This window comes from Huiozyma naganishii, chromosome 4 (assembly GCF_000348985.1).
Source record: "Huiozyma naganishii CBS 8797 chromosome 4, complete genome".
NCBI lineage: Eukaryota > Fungi > Ascomycota > Saccharomycetes > Saccharomycetales > Saccharomycetaceae > Huiozyma > Huiozyma naganishii.
In genome coordinates, this window is record NC_035925.1 from 897,400 (window position 1) to 913,793 (window position 16,394).

At 50.3% G+C, this 16,394-nt stretch overlaps 8 protein-coding genes across 8 annotated transcripts; 5 read left to right on the plus strand and 3 right to left on the minus strand.

Moving 5' to 3' along the window:
- Positions 1 to 253: 253 nt before the first annotated feature.
- Positions 254 to 2,845, plus strand: GIP4 (protein phosphatase regulator GIP4; the record flags this gene model as incomplete). The annotated part of the gene is made up of 1 exon (XM_022607931.1): positions 254 to 2,845. The coding sequence occupies one exon, from the start codon at positions 254 to 256 to the stop codon at positions 2,843 to 2,845; it is 2,592 nt and encodes an 863-aa protein (XP_022464477.1).
- Positions 2,846 to 2,965: 120 nt separating this feature from the next.
- Positions 2,966 to 4,030, plus strand: PRP45 (mRNA splicing protein PRP45; the record flags this gene model as incomplete). The annotated part of the gene is made up of 1 exon (XM_022607932.1): positions 2,966 to 4,030. The coding sequence occupies one exon, from the start codon at positions 2,966 to 2,968 to the stop codon at positions 4,028 to 4,030; it is 1,065 nt and encodes a 354-aa protein (XP_022464478.1).
- A 28-nt stretch (positions 4,031 to 4,058) lies between these two features.
- On the minus strand, positions 4,059 to 4,568 carry POP5 (RNA-binding protein POP5; the record flags this gene model as incomplete). The annotated part of the gene is made up of 1 exon (XM_022607933.1): positions 4,059 to 4,568. One exon carries the CDS (start codon positions 4,566 to 4,568, stop codon positions 4,059 to 4,061), a length of 510 nt encoding a protein of 169 aa, XP_022464479.1.
- Positions 4,569 to 5,227: 659 nt separating this feature from the next.
- On the plus strand, positions 5,228 to 6,355 carry KNAG0D04950 (SWIRM domain-containing protein; the record flags this gene model as incomplete). The annotated part of the gene is made up of 1 exon (XM_022607934.1): positions 5,228 to 6,355. The coding sequence occupies one exon, from the start codon at positions 5,228 to 5,230 to the stop codon at positions 6,353 to 6,355; it is 1,128 nt and encodes a 375-aa protein (XP_022464480.1).
- Positions 6,356 to 6,488: 133 nt separating this feature from the next.
- On the minus strand, positions 6,489 to 7,226 carry MTW1 (MIND complex subunit MTW1; the record flags this gene model as incomplete). The annotated part of the gene is made up of 1 exon (XM_022607935.1): positions 6,489 to 7,226. One exon carries the CDS (start codon positions 7,224 to 7,226, stop codon positions 6,489 to 6,491), a length of 738 nt encoding a protein of 245 aa, XP_022464481.1.
- A 553-nt stretch (positions 7,227 to 7,779) lies between these two features.
- On the plus strand, positions 7,780 to 12,795 carry RPA190 (DNA-directed RNA polymerase I core subunit RPA190; the record flags this gene model as incomplete). Its single annotated transcript, XM_022607936.1, has 1 exon — positions 7,780 to 12,795. One exon carries the CDS (start codon positions 7,780 to 7,782, stop codon positions 12,793 to 12,795), a length of 5,016 nt encoding a protein of 1,671 aa, XP_022464482.1.
- Positions 12,796 to 13,162: 367 nt separating this feature from the next.
- On the plus strand, positions 13,163 to 14,269 carry RBG1 (GTP-binding protein RBG1; the record flags this gene model as incomplete). The annotated part of the gene is made up of 1 exon (XM_022607937.1): positions 13,163 to 14,269. One exon carries the CDS (start codon positions 13,163 to 13,165, stop codon positions 14,267 to 14,269), a length of 1,107 nt encoding a protein of 368 aa, XP_022464483.1.
- Positions 14,270 to 14,622: 353 nt separating this feature from the next.
- Positions 14,623 to 15,408, minus strand: KNAG0D04990 (basic helix-loop-helix domain-containing protein; the record flags this gene model as incomplete). Its single annotated transcript, XM_022607938.1, has 1 exon — positions 14,623 to 15,408. One exon carries the CDS (start codon positions 15,406 to 15,408, stop codon positions 14,623 to 14,625), a length of 786 nt encoding a protein of 261 aa, XP_022464484.1.
- Between the last annotated feature and the right edge of the window lie 986 nt (positions 15,409 to 16,394).

Genomic DNA, 16,394 nt, shown 5'->3' on the forward strand with positions numbered 1-16,394 from the left:
CGACAAGCTCCTTATGGAGGGAGTTGAGTTTGAAACGTCGACGCTGCATCTGCTGTTGAAACCCCCCATTGCTCAATATCCAGTGTCTATTGGTGTGTGGCCCGTCGTGTGTGTGTGTGTGGTTTTAGGAAACAATTACTGTACTCTGTTCAATTTTTGAATTCTGCTGTGCTGTTCGTCGTCCGACTGGGGAGTGTAATACAAGCAAGAAACGTTTGATTTGAGTCGCTAAGTGCGCTGATATTGTCTGACTATGTTTGCCAAAGCTGCAGCACAGGTGTCTGTGCCCCTGACAAGGGGTCCGTACCCGCTGAGGGTCGTTGATGCGAAGTTGATCCAATTCAAGTCTGCTATCTACTCTTTACAAGAGCTGTTACGGGTTCTGGTCATTATTGAAAAGAACTTGAAACCTAAGGCGAAGGGCACTGTCTCGGAGGGCGAGTCCGAGGAGAAGTCCGCCAAAAACACGATCATCCCGCTGATCACTTATGTGCTGTCCCTCTGCGAGGGCCATGTGTTCAACGTGCATCCAACGATTAGGAAAAGGTACAACGGGCTGTATCTATTCAAATTTTACAAGCTTGCTGAGGTGACCACGCAGTTGAATGCGCAGTCAGTCATTTTACGTGTCGATTTCCCTCCTGTGGTGCCCGATTCCTTCGAGGAGTACCAAAGGAACGTCTACGACATTGATTTGCAATGGAGGCTCTTAAGCGGGTTGAAGACAATTGCAGTCAACGCCATGACGATATACAATAAGAAGCTGAGGCAGCTGCAATTAGAGAAGGCTGCCAGCATCAACAGGCCTTACCAAATGGCGGACAAATCTCCTCCCTTCAACATTGCCGAGGTTGACGACCTGGTTAGGCCGGCAGAGTTGGCATTAGCGTTGGATTTTGCTGTGTTGATTAACGATAAAGAGAAGGACACATCCTTAACCTCATTCCTGAAACTGCAATGGCAAGTCACGGACAAGTTCGTTGTTTGCTTGAACAGGAAGTTGTTGCCCCATTTCAGAACCTATTACAATCATCTGAGTAAATTTTGTTCTTTGGAACCAAGCTCTGCCAATAAGGATCTCTTGCCCGGTTTCCACTACACATTGCATCGAATATATGCCATGTTGCTGAAATTCTATAATATTCTTTCCATCATGATCAGTCTAACCAAACAAATTTATTTGCCCAACAGAAAATACTTCCACGATACCAAGATAAAGCTGTTGAGTAAAAACGTGTTTCAATACGAGGAGCTACTAAGCAGATTGGACGATCTCTGCGTCGCAAAGAACAAACACTTCACTACTTTCGCGGACAATTTGAGCGCATTTTCAGAGTCAGGCATCAAAACGTCCAATACCATCATCAAACAGGTGTTCAAGGATTCTGTCTCCAGAGACGTGCCCTTTGTTAGAAATACATTACGCAACATGTCCTCTTGGATGGTAATGTGGAAATTCATAAGAAACAACACAGAGTCCCTAGAGAAGATATCTAAATTGGAGAGTACCCGTTTGGAAAAGATGTTAGAGGAAAGGAGATCTGTCGATAAACTTGCACACCTTGAGAAGATAAATAAAGCGAACAAAGACGGCATGTTCTCTGCTAATTCTTCCTCATCATCGTCGGTCCTCTCCTCTACAGTATCTTCTTCCATATCGTCATCACCACCATTACCCTGGGACGTCAAGTTACTGAATGGCAAGGACGGGTTCCAGCCACCTAACATTAAGATAAGTGTACATCCCGGATCCGACACATCGACGTCGGCACCATCGTTATCCCCCGCGAATACAAGCAGGAGGCCGTCCATGGATCGACAGGGCAGGTTGGCACAATTGGGGATGTCGCCAATCGTCAGGGGCGCCCCCAGACAGAGGCAGTCCGCAACTGGGTCTCCCCGAATGTCCAGGAGGTCCTCTGTGGCTGAAATGAAGCCCGGCGTCAAATCGCGGCTGGCCGTCAATACCACGGAGGCGAAACAGACAGCAAATAACGCTTCTGCGAATACGAATAGTAAGAAGACTACAACTGGTGGGAGACCCAGATCGTCCTCCTTACAATCTCCAGCTCCATCGTACAACCCAAAGACAGCCAAGATCGGTAGTAACGGACTGGCCGCGAGCCCCGCAAAGAGGTCCAACTCCTTGGAGGCGAGTGACGCCCTAAACCAGAAGTTGGTGCAGGATACGATGCGGACAATAATGAGCAGCGATATGAGCAGGCACGTGGGGAACGGCTCTGGGATGAACAGTGGCAATAGGTCCCGGTCATCCAGTGTGAACAGCGATACCGGGTTGGGTGGGCCCGTATCGCCGATGACGCGTTCGAAACAAACGAGACCACCGGCAAATCACAACGGCGTGGCGTCTGTATCCTCTCCGTTGTTGAAGAAGAATGGAGGAGATGACCACGAAACGGAACGGTCGGGCAGCAAACCAGAGAGACTAGTTTTCTACAATGGGGAGAAGGACACTCCAAAGGGGGCTCAAATGGACCGGGATGCGGAAGAGGATACAACCTCTGTGAAGAAAGTCCGGTTTGTCGGCGTACCGCCGATGACGGAAGCTGAGAACCCGCAACCCAAGAGGAAAGGCTGGTATAAGAAGCCTTCCGTGCTTCACTACCCTCCTATCCCCTCGCAGATCAACAATGCTCTCCGTTTGAAGTTTAACAGGGAAGGTGTCGTGTTCCGGACGTCGTTGCGAGAGTCCCTTGGCGAAGGTGCCAGGCGTGCAGAAAACGTGGGCTCAAGCATGCTCCTCAACTTGGACGAGGGACTCGGCGTGCTGCGGGACAACACGAGCGGCAGACTCACCACAAAGATTCGCGAGAAGCTGAGGTAAGTACATATATGTAAGAGCCGTGAGATGATTGAAGTGATTGAATAAAACAAAAAATTTGAGAGTCGCTTGAGCGATGAGGTGAATGTGGGAGCAGAAGATAAGAGGGTCACAACAGGGCATATGTCTTTCAGCTCGTTGCTACCTGCTCCTGTACACTCTGGTAAGACCGGTTCCAATGCCAGTGGGGAACTGCTTGTGAATGCGCTCGTTGACGATGGAGATGCGGTTGCTAGTGACCAGTACAGCGCGATGGTGTCGCGGGTGACCTTGCACGACTTCATACCTCTACGACAGAGGGATTTTAACATGGCTATTCCGTTGCCCAGCGAGAGTGAAGTGGCACGGACGGCTAAGAAAACGTGGTCTCACTTCCAGTCTCTCATTGGTGAAGTGGAGCAAAAGTCCGCTGGCGGGCGCACTGAGGACGAGCTTGTCGTTCTCCCTGGGGGGAAACGGTTACATATTGTCACTGCTCAGCATGACCCGTTGCAACCGAAGAAGGCGAGCCGGAGCAAGAAGTCGTACGCTCCCTCGAACGAGGATGAACCCATCCAGCCGATCCTACATACCACCTCTGCTGGTGATAATCCCAGTCCCCCCGTGGATAAGCGTGCGTGGCAGATCCCCAGTTTCGTGTCGCAGTGGAAGAACCCGAAGGGGTACACCACTGCGTTGCGCGGGGCCGGGAGTGTTGTTGCAGGTAACAGCGGCGGTGAGGTGACCGATGGGTTTGTTGCCCTGGCGGATGCACTTGAGGCAGCTGACCGGGAGGCCCGTGTACGGTTGCAATTGAAGCGGGAGGCTAAAGTTGTTGAACTGAACCGTGCCGTACGAGAGAGAGAACAGAAATTGAACAAGATCATGAAGAGCGTGCCCCGCCGGGGGGTACCTCTCCATGAGAGGGATGTCTCTGAACGGATTGCGTTAGACACGGGGCCACGCCCGACAGCGAACCGCAGCCATGAAGGTGTTGCGTACGACTCACGTTTATTCACGAAGGGAGCCACGACGCAGCGTCAAACGGAGAGTCTTTACGATAACCCTCTGTTTGTGCAGCAAGATATCGACAGTATATACCGTCCTCGTAAGACTGGTCGCGGCGAGGCCACTGAGGATGAGTCCCTGGGGACAGGACCCATAGAGTTTACACCTGCTGAAGAGCAGAACGGCGACTCTGAGAGGTAAATAAACGGATTGACAGGGTTACATATGCTTATATATTTGCGTTATCGTCTATAATTGAAGTGAAATCGTCTGTGAAGCTCTTCTGCTGGATGTTGTCCGGCCCTGCAAGCTGTCTCCTTGTCAGCGCTACGAGTTTCTGACCTCTTCGTACTGCAAACTGTTCCACTTTCTTAATAGTCCCACTCACTTTCACCGGGTTAACGATGAGTCCCCGGTGTTCCTCGGGGGACTCGCCCACGTTGCTCATGAAGAACAAAGCACCAAGAAGCAAATCCACATCTTCCCTGTGACACCTAAGGATCCCAGTGGCCGTATTATTTGAGAAATACTTGACTTGAAGCAGGGACCCAACTTTCCCAGCACCGTAATCCCCGAAGTTCACCTGCAGGGAACGCCGTATCTCTTGCAAGATAGTCTTCGCGGTGACCCGAGCACTGCAGGGGCCTCTACTGAGCACCGCGGAGGCCGTGCCATCACCGCAGACGGCCACTGGGGACACGATCTCGAACAGAACGTACCGCGACTTGAGTCTCACCATGCCCCACGAAGCACCTCTCGAAGCCTCAGCAGCAATTACAGAGTGCAAAAGTATACTCGAGTCCAGCTGTTATAGATCCGATCAGCGATGAGGGTGAGTATAAACACCCAGGGCCAGGACAGAAAACGAAAAAAAGACTGAATTCCTGCCTCGAGCGGCGTTCGTTCCCCCGACCTCGGGGGAACGAGAAAAAAGAAAAGAAAAATAGAAGCTTCGATTGCCTTCCATTGCCTCCCCGCCGGATGCCTGAAAACGTCACCCGGCCACGCCGCGTTACCCCGCCGCACCCCCCAGGGGGCCCAGACACACACAGCCCCCCTCTCCGGCCACCCGGCCACCCGGCCAGCCACCCGGGGCCATGCGTCAGCACCGGAGAATTCTGACATCTCCGGGTTTTCGGAAAAACTCCCCGAAGGCGAAAAAGAACCGCAAATCCGGTTTCCGGGTAAAACACCGCGCGCCGGACACAGAACACGCCGCACGCAGGGAAACGGCCGTGGACCGGGGGCCGGAGAGGGGGGCTGTGCTACAGCCGTGCGGAACTCATCTCCGTATTCTTGCGTTATATAAAGAGGAGCCCCCCGGGGTGACAGGACCGCCGTTCGTTCCTTTCTCCGTTACCAGGACAGAGCTGCATTACATCAAGTGACGGTAGCAGTATGAAATCGCATCTACAGTCGCCGAAGCAGGAGTTCGCGCAATTGGACACTAAGAACAGGGCTGCACTTCTCCCATGGTCGCCCCATGATCGCAGCCGCATGGACCAGGGGTTTGGGCCAGGGGGCACTCTTCTAGGTGGTGGCGGTGGCAGTGGGTCGTCGTTTGACGCTGGAAGGATAGATAGCATGCTGGAGATGGAAAACAGGAAAACTCCGCCGATGGATGCAGGGGTCAATATACCTTCCCCCCCATTGTCGCCCAAGATGGTGCCCCTGTGCCACAGGGATGTACCGAAATTTACAGACACTCAGCTGGGTGGTCATTTCGCACTGGTGTCGCCCAATTGGCCAGCAAAGACAGGAACACAGTTACATGACTACCAGAGGTCAATTGAAGATTTCTGTAACACGTACAGGATTTTCAACAGGGGGGAGGCGCAGCAGGGGCAACACCCTGCCGATACCAGCGTTTTGGACACGCAGTCGCACAATCTGAGAAGGTCCCCCACCAAGAGGGCGAAGAACTACACAACCAGTGGTCCCGCCACAACCAGTCTCAACACGCAGACGGTACAGAATGGCGGATTGAGACGGTACGTCGTGAAGAAGGCACAGAAGCAAAAGCATAGGAAGGACCAGCAATCCTTGGAGAACAGGCCGCACAAAAAGCAGCATTACCATCACCACGTACCACACAGACCACTGACATCGCCTCCCCCAAACCTTGCGTCTGCATCACTCGTGCAGAAAGTACCACAGTACGTCCAAGGTACATCGTGGATGGAGGTCCCAGACCACTGTCCTGCTACGGGAGTGCTGGACCACTTGGGTCACAAGGCGCTGCGCGTCGAGTGGAAAGGGTCACCACTGGATTTGTCCGCAGATCCGCTCAGGGACAGGTTACACCCTGCGGAGCTGGTCCTGGCGTCGATACTACGGTTGCCCGTCGACTTGTACTTGGACTCGAAGAGAAGACTGTTCTTGGAAAAGTACTGCAAAGTGCAGAGGGGATTGCCCTTCAGGAGAACAGACGCACAGAAGGCGTGCAGGATAGACGTGAACAAGGCGTCCAGATTGTATCAAGCATTCGAGAAAGTAGGGTGGTTGGACGACAAACATTTCGTCTAAACCCGCAAAGACAATCATTGCATTGGGCTTAAGGCAAGCACACACACATATATATATATAGGAGACTCCATCGGGGAGTCTCAAAGCGGGGGTTTTAATATATTAATTATTCTACAGTTTTAGGTCAACTCACTTACGACTCGTCCTGCAAGATCTTGTGAACTTCCTGCGAGATGTACTGCGATCGAGACACTCTTTGCTCGCCAGAGTGCAAGATACTAGACAGTTTCCCCATTGAACAGATCCTCTCGTTGTCCTCGTACAGTTGTTTCAACTGCGTGCGTAACAGAAGCATTGTGTCGTCAATGGGGGCAATGGACTCGTAAACAGCGGCAAGATCGCCCTGTGTGTTGCCCTGCAACTCACATAGAGCGAGCACCCGTGTTTTAAACCGCTTCACGTCACTACTCACTATACGCATCTTCTCCAACCGCTCCCTCAGTTGTGCGTTCCTATGGAACTCGCGCTCGACTTGAACGACTTTCTCCCCGAGCTCATCACAGGAGCGCGCGCACGCCGGTGCATCCGCAACAAGCAGGTCACGCTGGTGTGCAAGACGGAACACGTCGTGCTCAATGAGCTCCTGTGGGATGTTGAACACGTTCCGAAGCGTGTACAGTTCGAGTCGGTCGAAATTCTTGTCCACAGAGTGTTCCAGCAGAGTCTCCAGCCGTGCGACTCCGACTTTGATCTCTCCAGAGAAATCCGTACCATTGACCACGGGGCTCTTCAGCAGGTAGTTCTCCATCGCCTCCGTGCACTTGAACATGATATCGTTCACCATGTTGATGATCTCGTCTAGCAATGAAACGGGCGGGAACTCCAAATGTTGCGTCATCAGCGCGGTCGCCTGCAGACCGGGGGCAGACATTGGCAAAGTGGGGGGGAGGGGGTGCTGGACTGATATACTGGCACCGGGGCCCTACGGTTACGATCACCAGACCAAGTCGCAGTTTCAATTGCAGTGGCAGCCAGCACCCTCTATAACTAAGATTTACTAACAATATGTGATCACTTCACACGGTGCGACCTTCTCATCGCACGGTCATATCCCGCGTGGAGGAAAGTTCTTCCCACTGATCGAAGAAAGAGCGACTGCGGGCACCTCCTCGGACCTCAATTGACCCCATCACGGTGTTCATCAAAGCGTCGTGGACCATCAACGCTGCCCAGAACTACCAACCACGACCCGTTAACAGCAGGCCGCTTAAGCGACACAAACTGCAAACCCCACACACCACAGCGGTTTTTCTGCGACTGAAAAATTTTTCAATATTAAAGAAAATTTTTATTTTAAACTCATCGCATCGAGATATCTTCTCTACAGACACCGGTCAAGAGGGCAAGTAAGGCTACCGAGGCAGTTATCACACACGGGTCAGTCTTTTCCTCCTCAATTATCTGTGCCAATCACTGAGACCAGAATGGATATCTCGAAACCCGTTGGGTCGCGGATCAGTTCTGTGGACTTCGACGTCTTTTCGGCAAAGGAGGTCCGTGCCCTCTCGGTGAAGCAGATCACGAACCCGACCGTGCTCGACAACCTGGGCCACCCAATCTCAGGCGGGCTGTATGACCTGGCGCTGGGTGCATTCTTGCGGAATATGTGCGCCAGCTGTGGTCTCGACGAGAAGTTTTGTCCGGGGCATCTCGGACACATAGAACTCCCAGTGCCCTGCTACAACCCGCTCTTCTTCAACCAGTTGTACATATACTTACGGAGCTCGTGTCTCTTCTGCTACAGGTTTAGACTTAAGGCTCTCGAGGTGCACGCGTTCGCTATGAAACTGCGGCTACTGCAACACGGGCTCATCGACGAGGCGTACAAGCTCGACGAGTTGAAAGTCGACGGTGTCTCCGCAGCAATGGCCCCCGGGAACAACGACGAAGAAGCGGAGGAGGACAACGAGCTCGACGGTTCTGCGACTGGCCAATCGAAAAAGGTTTCTGCGGACGTCATGGCTGACTACGCGCAGAAACTGAAAGTACTTAGAGTCGAGTTTGTCGATCTTGCTATTGCAAAGGCGATTTCTGAGGGGAAGACCACACACAAGGGTACTTTCACCGCGACTGTCAGCGCTGAACGGAAGAAACTTGTACACGACTTCCACAAGAGATTGCTCGCAAGACCAAAGTGTGACAACTGTGGGATGTTTTCCCCCAAATTCAGAAAGGACGGATTTACCAAGATCTTCGAGACTGCGCTGCCGGAGAAACAGCTGACCAACAACAGGGTTAAGGGGTTTATCCGTGAGGATATGATTAAGAAGAAGAAACAGGCCAAAGAGCTTGCAAACGGGGGATCCGCGGAGAGCGACGAACCGGAGTTCAATATTGGCAGAAACCCAGCTACTAAGCCAAAGACAGGGTCCACCTACATTTTGTCCACCGAAGTGAGGAATATCCTAACATCCGTCTTCAAGTCTGAACAAGAGGTTTTGCAGTACGTGTTTCATGCGAGGCCAAACCTTGCAAAGAGATATGTCTCGGCAAACATCTTCTTCACAGACGTCATTGTCGTGCCCCCAACAAGGTTCAGACTGCCCTCCAAGATGGGCGAAGAGATTCACGAAAACAGCCAGAACCAACTGTTGTCCAAGATTCTCACGACTGCGTTGCTCATCAGAGATTTGAACGACGAAATGTCTAAATTGCAAAAGGACAAAGTTTCCGTAGATGACCGCAGAATCATCTTCAGCAGACTCATGAACGGGTTTGTCACCATTCAAAACGATGTCAACGCATTCATCGACTCGACAAAGGCGCAAGGTTCCACAGGTGGTAACGTCCCAGTCCCAGGTGTCAAGCAGGCTCTAGAAAAAAAGGAAGGTTTGTTCAGAAAGCACATGATGGGGAAGCGTGTTAACTACGCGGCCCGTTCTGTCATCTCGCCAGATCCCAACATCGAAACCAATGAGATCGGTGTTCCACCTGTTTTCGCTACAAAGCTGACATACCCAGAACCAGTCACCTCCTACAACATTGCCGAGCTACGTCAAGCCGTCATCAACGGTCCAGACAAATGGCCAGGTGCTTTGCAGATCCAGAATGAGGACGGGTCCCTTGTCTCGCTGATCGGTATGACCTTGGAACAACGTAAGGCATTGGCCAACCAACTGATGACTCCTTCGTACGTGGGTGGTGCAACGCACACTTTGAACAAAAAGGTGTACCGTCACATCAAAAACAGAGATATTGTCATCATGAACCGTCAGCCAACACTGCACAAGGCCTCCATGATGGGTCACAAAGTGAGAGTCTTGCCCGGTGAAAAAACTTTGCGTCTCCACTACGCAAACACAGGTGCGTATAATGCCGATTTTGACGGTGACGAAATGAACATGCATTTCCCACAAAATGAAAACGCAAGAGCAGAAGCCTTCAATTTGGCGAACACAGATTCTCAGTATTTGACTCCAACGTCGGGTTCTCCAGTGAGAGGTTTGATTCAGGATCATATTTCTGCTGGTGTCTGGTTAACCAGCAAGGATTCGTTCTTCACCAGGGAACAATACCAACAGTACATCTATGGTTGTATCCGCCCAGAGGACGGCCATGCCACCAGACCTAAACTGGTGACTGTTCCACCAGCAGTATGGAAGCCAGTCCCATTGTGGACCGGTAAACAAATTATCACCACTGTTTTGCTCAACGTGACTCCAGCTGACATGCCAGGTATCAATCTAAAATCTAACAACAAAATCAAGAACGAATACTGGGGGAAGAGCTCAGAAGAAAACGAAGTTCTTTTCAAGAACGGGGAACTGCTTTGCGGTATCTTGGATAAAAACCAATACGGTGCCTCTAAGTACGGTATCGTCCATTCTTTGCACGAAGTCTATGGGCCCGACATTGCTGCTAAAGTACTCTCCGTCCTTGGTAGATTGTTTACCAACTATATTATGGCAACTGCCTTCACTTGTGGTATGGATGATCTACGTTTGACCGCTGAGGGTAACAAATGGAGAAAGGATATCTTGAAAACCTCTGTTGACACAGGTCGTGAAGCTGCCGCTGAAGTTACCAATCTGGAGAAGGATACGACAGCGGATGATCCAGAACTTCTAAAACGTCTCCAAGAAGTTTTACGTGACAACAATAAGTCTGGTATTCTAGATGCTGTTACCTCTTCGAAGGTCAACGCTATTACCTCCAAGGTTGTCTCCACTTGTGTTCCAGACGGTACTATGAAGAAGTTCCCTTACAACTCTATGCAAGCTATGGCTCTTTCTGGTGCCAAGGGTTCCAACGTCAATGTCTCTCAAATTATGTGTCTACTTGGTCAGCAAGCTTTGGAAGGTAGAAGAGTGCCCGTCATGGTCAGTGGTAAAACTTTGCCCTCCTTCAAACCTTACGAAACTGATGCCATGGCAGGTGGTTACGTCAAGGGTCGGTTTTACTCCGGTATCAAACCACAGGAATACTACTTTCATTGTATGGCCGGTCGTGAAGGTTTGATTGATACCGCTGTCAAGACGTCTAGATCTGGTTACTTACAGCGTTGTCTAACCAAACAACTGGAAGGTGTCCATGTCTCATACGATAACTCTGTTAGAGACGGTGATGGTACTTTGATCCAATTTTTATACGGTGGTGACGCTGTGGATGTTACCAAAGAGTCTCACATGACAAAGTTCGATTTCTGTCTGGAGAACTACGATGCTTTGTTGAAGAAGTACAATCCATCTGCCTTGATTGAGCACTTGGATGTTGAAAGTGCATTGAAATACTCCAAGAAGAGTTTGAAATATAGAAAGAAGCATGCCAAGGAGGCCCATTACAAGCAGAGTCCAAAGTACGATCCTGTATTGGCCAAGTATAACCCAGCGAAATACTTGGGGTCGGTGTCTGAAAAGTTTCAAGATAAGTTAGAAACTTTCATAGATAAAAACTCCAAGCTGTTCAAGCATAACGACGATATCAGTGAGAAGAAATTCAGAGCCTTGATGCAATTGAAGTACATGCGTTCTCTAATCAACCCTGGTGAAGCTGTTGGTATTATTGCGTCCCAATCGGTGGGTGAGCCATCTACTCAAATGACGTTGAATACTTTCCATTTTGCCGGGCACGGTGCTGCTAACGTTACCCTGGGTATCCCACGTATGAGAGAAATTATTATGACCGCTTCTGCAGCGATCAAGACCCCACAAATGACGTTGCCTATCTTGGATGATGTCTCTGATCAACAGGCAGACACTTTCTCGAAATCCATCTCTAAAGTTTTGCTGTCAGAAGTCATTGATAAAGTTACCGTTACTGAAACTTCTGGTACTTCTGGTAAATCGCATTCTGCATCTCGTGCATATGTGGTTAATGTCAAGTTTTTCGACGAGAAGGAATACAGTGAAGAGTACGATGTCTCTAAGGAGGAATTACAAGAGGTGATTCACACTAATTTCTTGCATTCATTGGAGGCTGCCATTATCAAGGAAGTCAGAAAACAGAAGAAACTGGGTGGTCCTGATGTTGGTGTTGCAGTGCCTGTAATACAGGAGGTTGCACCTGCGTCATCGAAGAAGTCTGAAGAGGATAACGATGAGGAGGAATACCATAAGAAAACGAAGCAATCTGTGTCTTACGAGGAACCAGATGCTGATGAAATTGAGACTATGAGACAAGCAGAGAAGTCTTCTGACGAGGAAGAATTAAACTCTGATATGGAGTCGCAATCAAGTGAGTCTGAACATGAGGAGAAGGACATCGACATGGATAACGATTTTAGAAGCGCCATTGATGAAGCGAACAAGAACATGACCAATACCCAACGTGACCGTCAATCCGGTGTCATCGCAGCGCACAGGTACATCACGAAGTACAACTTCGACGATGCTGAAGGTAAATGGTGTGAATTCAAAGTTGAACTATCCGTTGACACTGAGAAATTGCTGATGGTTAACATCGTGGAGGACATCTGTCGGAAATCCATCATCAACCAAGTACCACACATCGACCGTTGTGTCCACCCAGAGCCGGAAAACGGCAAGCGGGTTTTAGTAACCGAAGGTGTTAACTTCCAGGCGATGTGGGATCAAGAGGACTTCATCGACGTGGACGGTATCACCTCCAACGATGTATCTGCTGTGTTGAAGGTTTACGGTGTTGAGGCTGCTAGAAACACCATTGTGAACGAAATCAGCAATGTGTTTGGGCGGTACGCCATCTCCGTCTCGTTCCGTCATTTAGACCTGATCGCAGATATGATGACCAGACAAGGTACGTATCTGGCTTTCAACAGACAAGGTATGGAGACATCCACGTCCTCTTTGATGAAGATGTCCTACGAAACTACGTGTCAATTCCTGACAAAGGCCGTTCTAGACCACGAACGTGAAAACTTGGACAGTCCCTCGGCGCGTATCGTAGTGGGTAAACTGAACAATGTTGGTACTGGTTCATTCGACATTTTAGCCAAAGTCCCAGCTGCCACTGAGGCCGCATAATCATAAAGACAACAAGAAAAGAAGAAAAACGATTAAAAAGTCGCCCAATTGACCACCTACCACTTACTTTCTGTACATTATAACTTCATAAGTGTATCATTTATATATCTATCGAAACAGTACACGATACAAGTTAGCAACGAGGACTCGTTGACAGCCGTCCTCTGCAATTAATTCTGTTTCGCAGAACCCAAAAAAAATAGTAAAAAAATTTTCAATGTCATCGGCAATACCGAGTTTCGATGCTATATTGAATAGTAGTTGGTGATGGTGCTGTCTCTCGGGCACGCGTCGATAGAAGAGGTAGCAAGGTAAAAACGATAGTGGAGCTGCAATAAATTGAGATATAGGTACGTGAAGGTAAGAGATGTCGACTACTGTGGAGAAAATTAAGAATGTGGAGGAGGAGATGGCGAGGACGCAGAAGAACAAGAACACAGAGTTCCATCTGGGCCAGCTGAAGGCGAAGCTTGCCAAGTTGAGAAGGGAGCTCCTGGTTGCGGCTAGTTCCGGTGGTGGTGGTGGTGGGACTGGGTTTGACGTTGCGAGAACGGGTGTTGCCAGTGTTGGGTTTGTTGGGTTCCCCTCCGTTGGTAAGTCGACGCTTTTATCTAAGTTAACCGGTACAGAGTCGGAGGTGGCCGAGTACGAGTTTACTACGCTGGTGACCGTTCCTGGTACTATCCGGTACAAAGGTGCGAGGATCCAAATGCTGGATTTGCCCGGTATCATCGATGGTGCGAAGGACGGTAGAGGTCGTGGTAAGCAAGTCATTGCCGTTGCGAGAACTTGTAACCTGCTGTTTATAGTGCTCGACGTGAACAAACCGCTGTCCCATAAGCAGATTATAGAGAAGGAATTGGAAGGTGTTGGTATCAGATTGAACAAGCAGCCTCCCGATATCCTTATCAAGAAGAAGGAGAAAGGTGGTATCTCCATCACTAACACTGTGCCACTGACACATTTGAGTTCTGATGGGATCCGTGCTGTCATGAGCGAGTACCGTATCAACAGTGCGGAAATTGCTTTCAGGTGTGACGCTACCGTCGACGACTTGATCGATGTGCTTGAGGGTCCCTCGAGAAGATACATGCCTGCCATCTACGTGCTAAACAAGATCGATTCGCTGTCGCTCGAAGAGTTGGAACTGTTGTACAGAATTCCAAACGCGGTGCCCATCTCTTCGGGCCAAGAGTGGAATCTGGACGAGCTGCTGCAAGTTATGTGGGATCGTCTGAACCTTGTGCGTGTGTATACGAAACCGAAGGGCCGTCTCCCTGACTTCACAGACCCGGTAGTGCTACGGTCGGACCGGTGTAACGTGAGAGACTTCTGTAACCAGATCCACAAATCGTTGGTCGATGATTTCAGAAATGCATTGGTGTACGGTACGAGTGTGAAACATCAGCCCCAGTACGTTGGCTTGGGCCACACATTGGAGGACGAGGATGTAGTCACAATTTTGAAGAAATAAACCCTTTACGTCTACATACGTATGTGGAGAGTGGAGGAGCTGGGAGAGCCCGTAGGGACTTGTCGTGCATTTTTTCTCTTCCTACCCGTGTCTCTGTTTGTAGTAGGCTAGCACAAACTAAATGTTTTGTTGGAACATCAGCTTCTCTTCTTTAGCGGCAGAGAGTCATAGAATCAAACATAGTTAAATGAAATTTTATAAAAGAATGAAGGCAGTTGTCAATACTGCGGGAGACAACGCGGTACGTATGACTCGTACATACATAGATGTATATATGTGGGTATAGTTTGTTCGAGAGTCAAATAAAAGGTTTCTCGATACTGTGTTCTCCCCCCCCCTTTCCCCATCCCGGTTCACAGTCCAGTTGGTAGTTGGTGTAGTGGGGGGACGTTGTCTCCGAATTCTTGTGTTGTCCTTACGTTTTTCATTAGATCTAGCTCACTTCTCAATCTTTGTACTTCCAACTCGTACAAGTTTTCGTTGTTTTGCAAGTACAGTATGTAGTCGACGGCCTTTTCTAATATTATTGACTTGTTCAACTTTGTGCCCGGAGTGTCCGACTTCTTCACCGTGTCGCTCACTTCGAACGCTGTGTCGTCCGCTGCGACCCACGGAATGATCTGCTGCAGCTTGGCTATCCTAGTGTTGATGTTGATCCTGTACCGTTTCTCTATTTTGTTGTGTGCCTCCTTTTGATGTTTTGTCAGTCTCTTTCTCGACTTTGCGGACGGAGAGGACGCGTTGGATGAGGCTCTCGTTCTCGTCTTTGCCGTGGGCGTTACTTTGGGGGTCTGCAGGCGCACATCATCCGAGTCCTCGCGCTTTATGCGAGGCCCCTTTGTGCTGGTGGTGTCCCCTCGCTGGTCTGTGGGCGACGTGAACAGAGGGTTGTTCGATATAAAGATCTGGTCCTGCGTAGGGGTAGTGATGAGCGAGCTTGGCGTGTCCAGTGGCTGATCGTGGAACAGAGTGTCCGTGAGTGGGGAATGCTCCCCTGAGGAGGAGGTTGCCGTGGAGGGAGCGAATGCGTCGAGCTGTTCGAAACACATGTGGTTGGGCATGTTCTCGTCGTTTCTTAGCTGGATGCCCGCGTACCCGAGGTCAATCTCGTTCTGAGGTTTGAATCCTGTCAATATCATTGTCCCAAAGTCGAGGGAATAGGCGATTGGTAAACTACACAAGAGAGTGTGTGTGTGTGTGTGAAAATAGGAGTGTCGAATGAACCGAGATCCGGACCTGGGAAACCGTTCGAAAACCCCACCTATTTATAACTAAAGAAAAAGAACTGTAACCCAGCAGGGAAGGGGGGGGGGGAGGGACCCGTCTGGAACTGGGAAGCAGTGGAAACAAAAAGGTACGTTGCTTACTTCAGGTTACTTTCGCACTGCATATTTCCTCAATATCACCAAGAATGGTGTCGGAAGGAACCCAGGAACAGGCAAGACAATGGAACGAGATGTGTGCACGAACGAATTCGAGACACACACAGTTGCTGCTTGCGCACGCATTGTTCCGTTGAGCGAGGCGCGGGAGTAGCCAGAAAAGCTGCTTCCAAGAGCCTGTCATTCACTGGGCTCAAACGGCGTGTTCTCTACACTGTGCATGGGGAATGGTCTCAACATTTCATCTATGGGTCAAGTGTCGCCCTCCACCAGCGTCACTGCATTCCATCGCATGCTGCCCCGTACTCCGGGGCAGCCCTGGCCGCATGTCCCGGGGCACAGAGCGCTGTACGACGCCCAAACGCAGAAAAAGCCGCGCGACGGCTTCTGTCCCGTCCCCGTGCCTGTTCCGGAAAGAATCTCCGCAGGCAACGCGCCCCGCCCCGGTGTCTGGTTTCCCTTTGCGTCTCTGGTTTCTTCCCTGCCGCAGAGAAGCCCCGGAAAACCGGAACGGCACCTCGGCGTACCTGTTCCCGCTTCCCGCTTTGGGACGTCGGGCGCGTCTGGGACCATTCTCCGGCGATAGCCAGCAGAATGCACATTTCTCTCTCTCGCTCTCCGCGGGATTTCAAACACTCGGGTGACAGTCTGTGTGAATTTGCGGCACTAGAATGTGTACCTTCGCAGTGCCCTGTGGGGGGGGTGGGGGGGGCGTCGGCGTTAGCTCGATTGTGCCCGGGGGG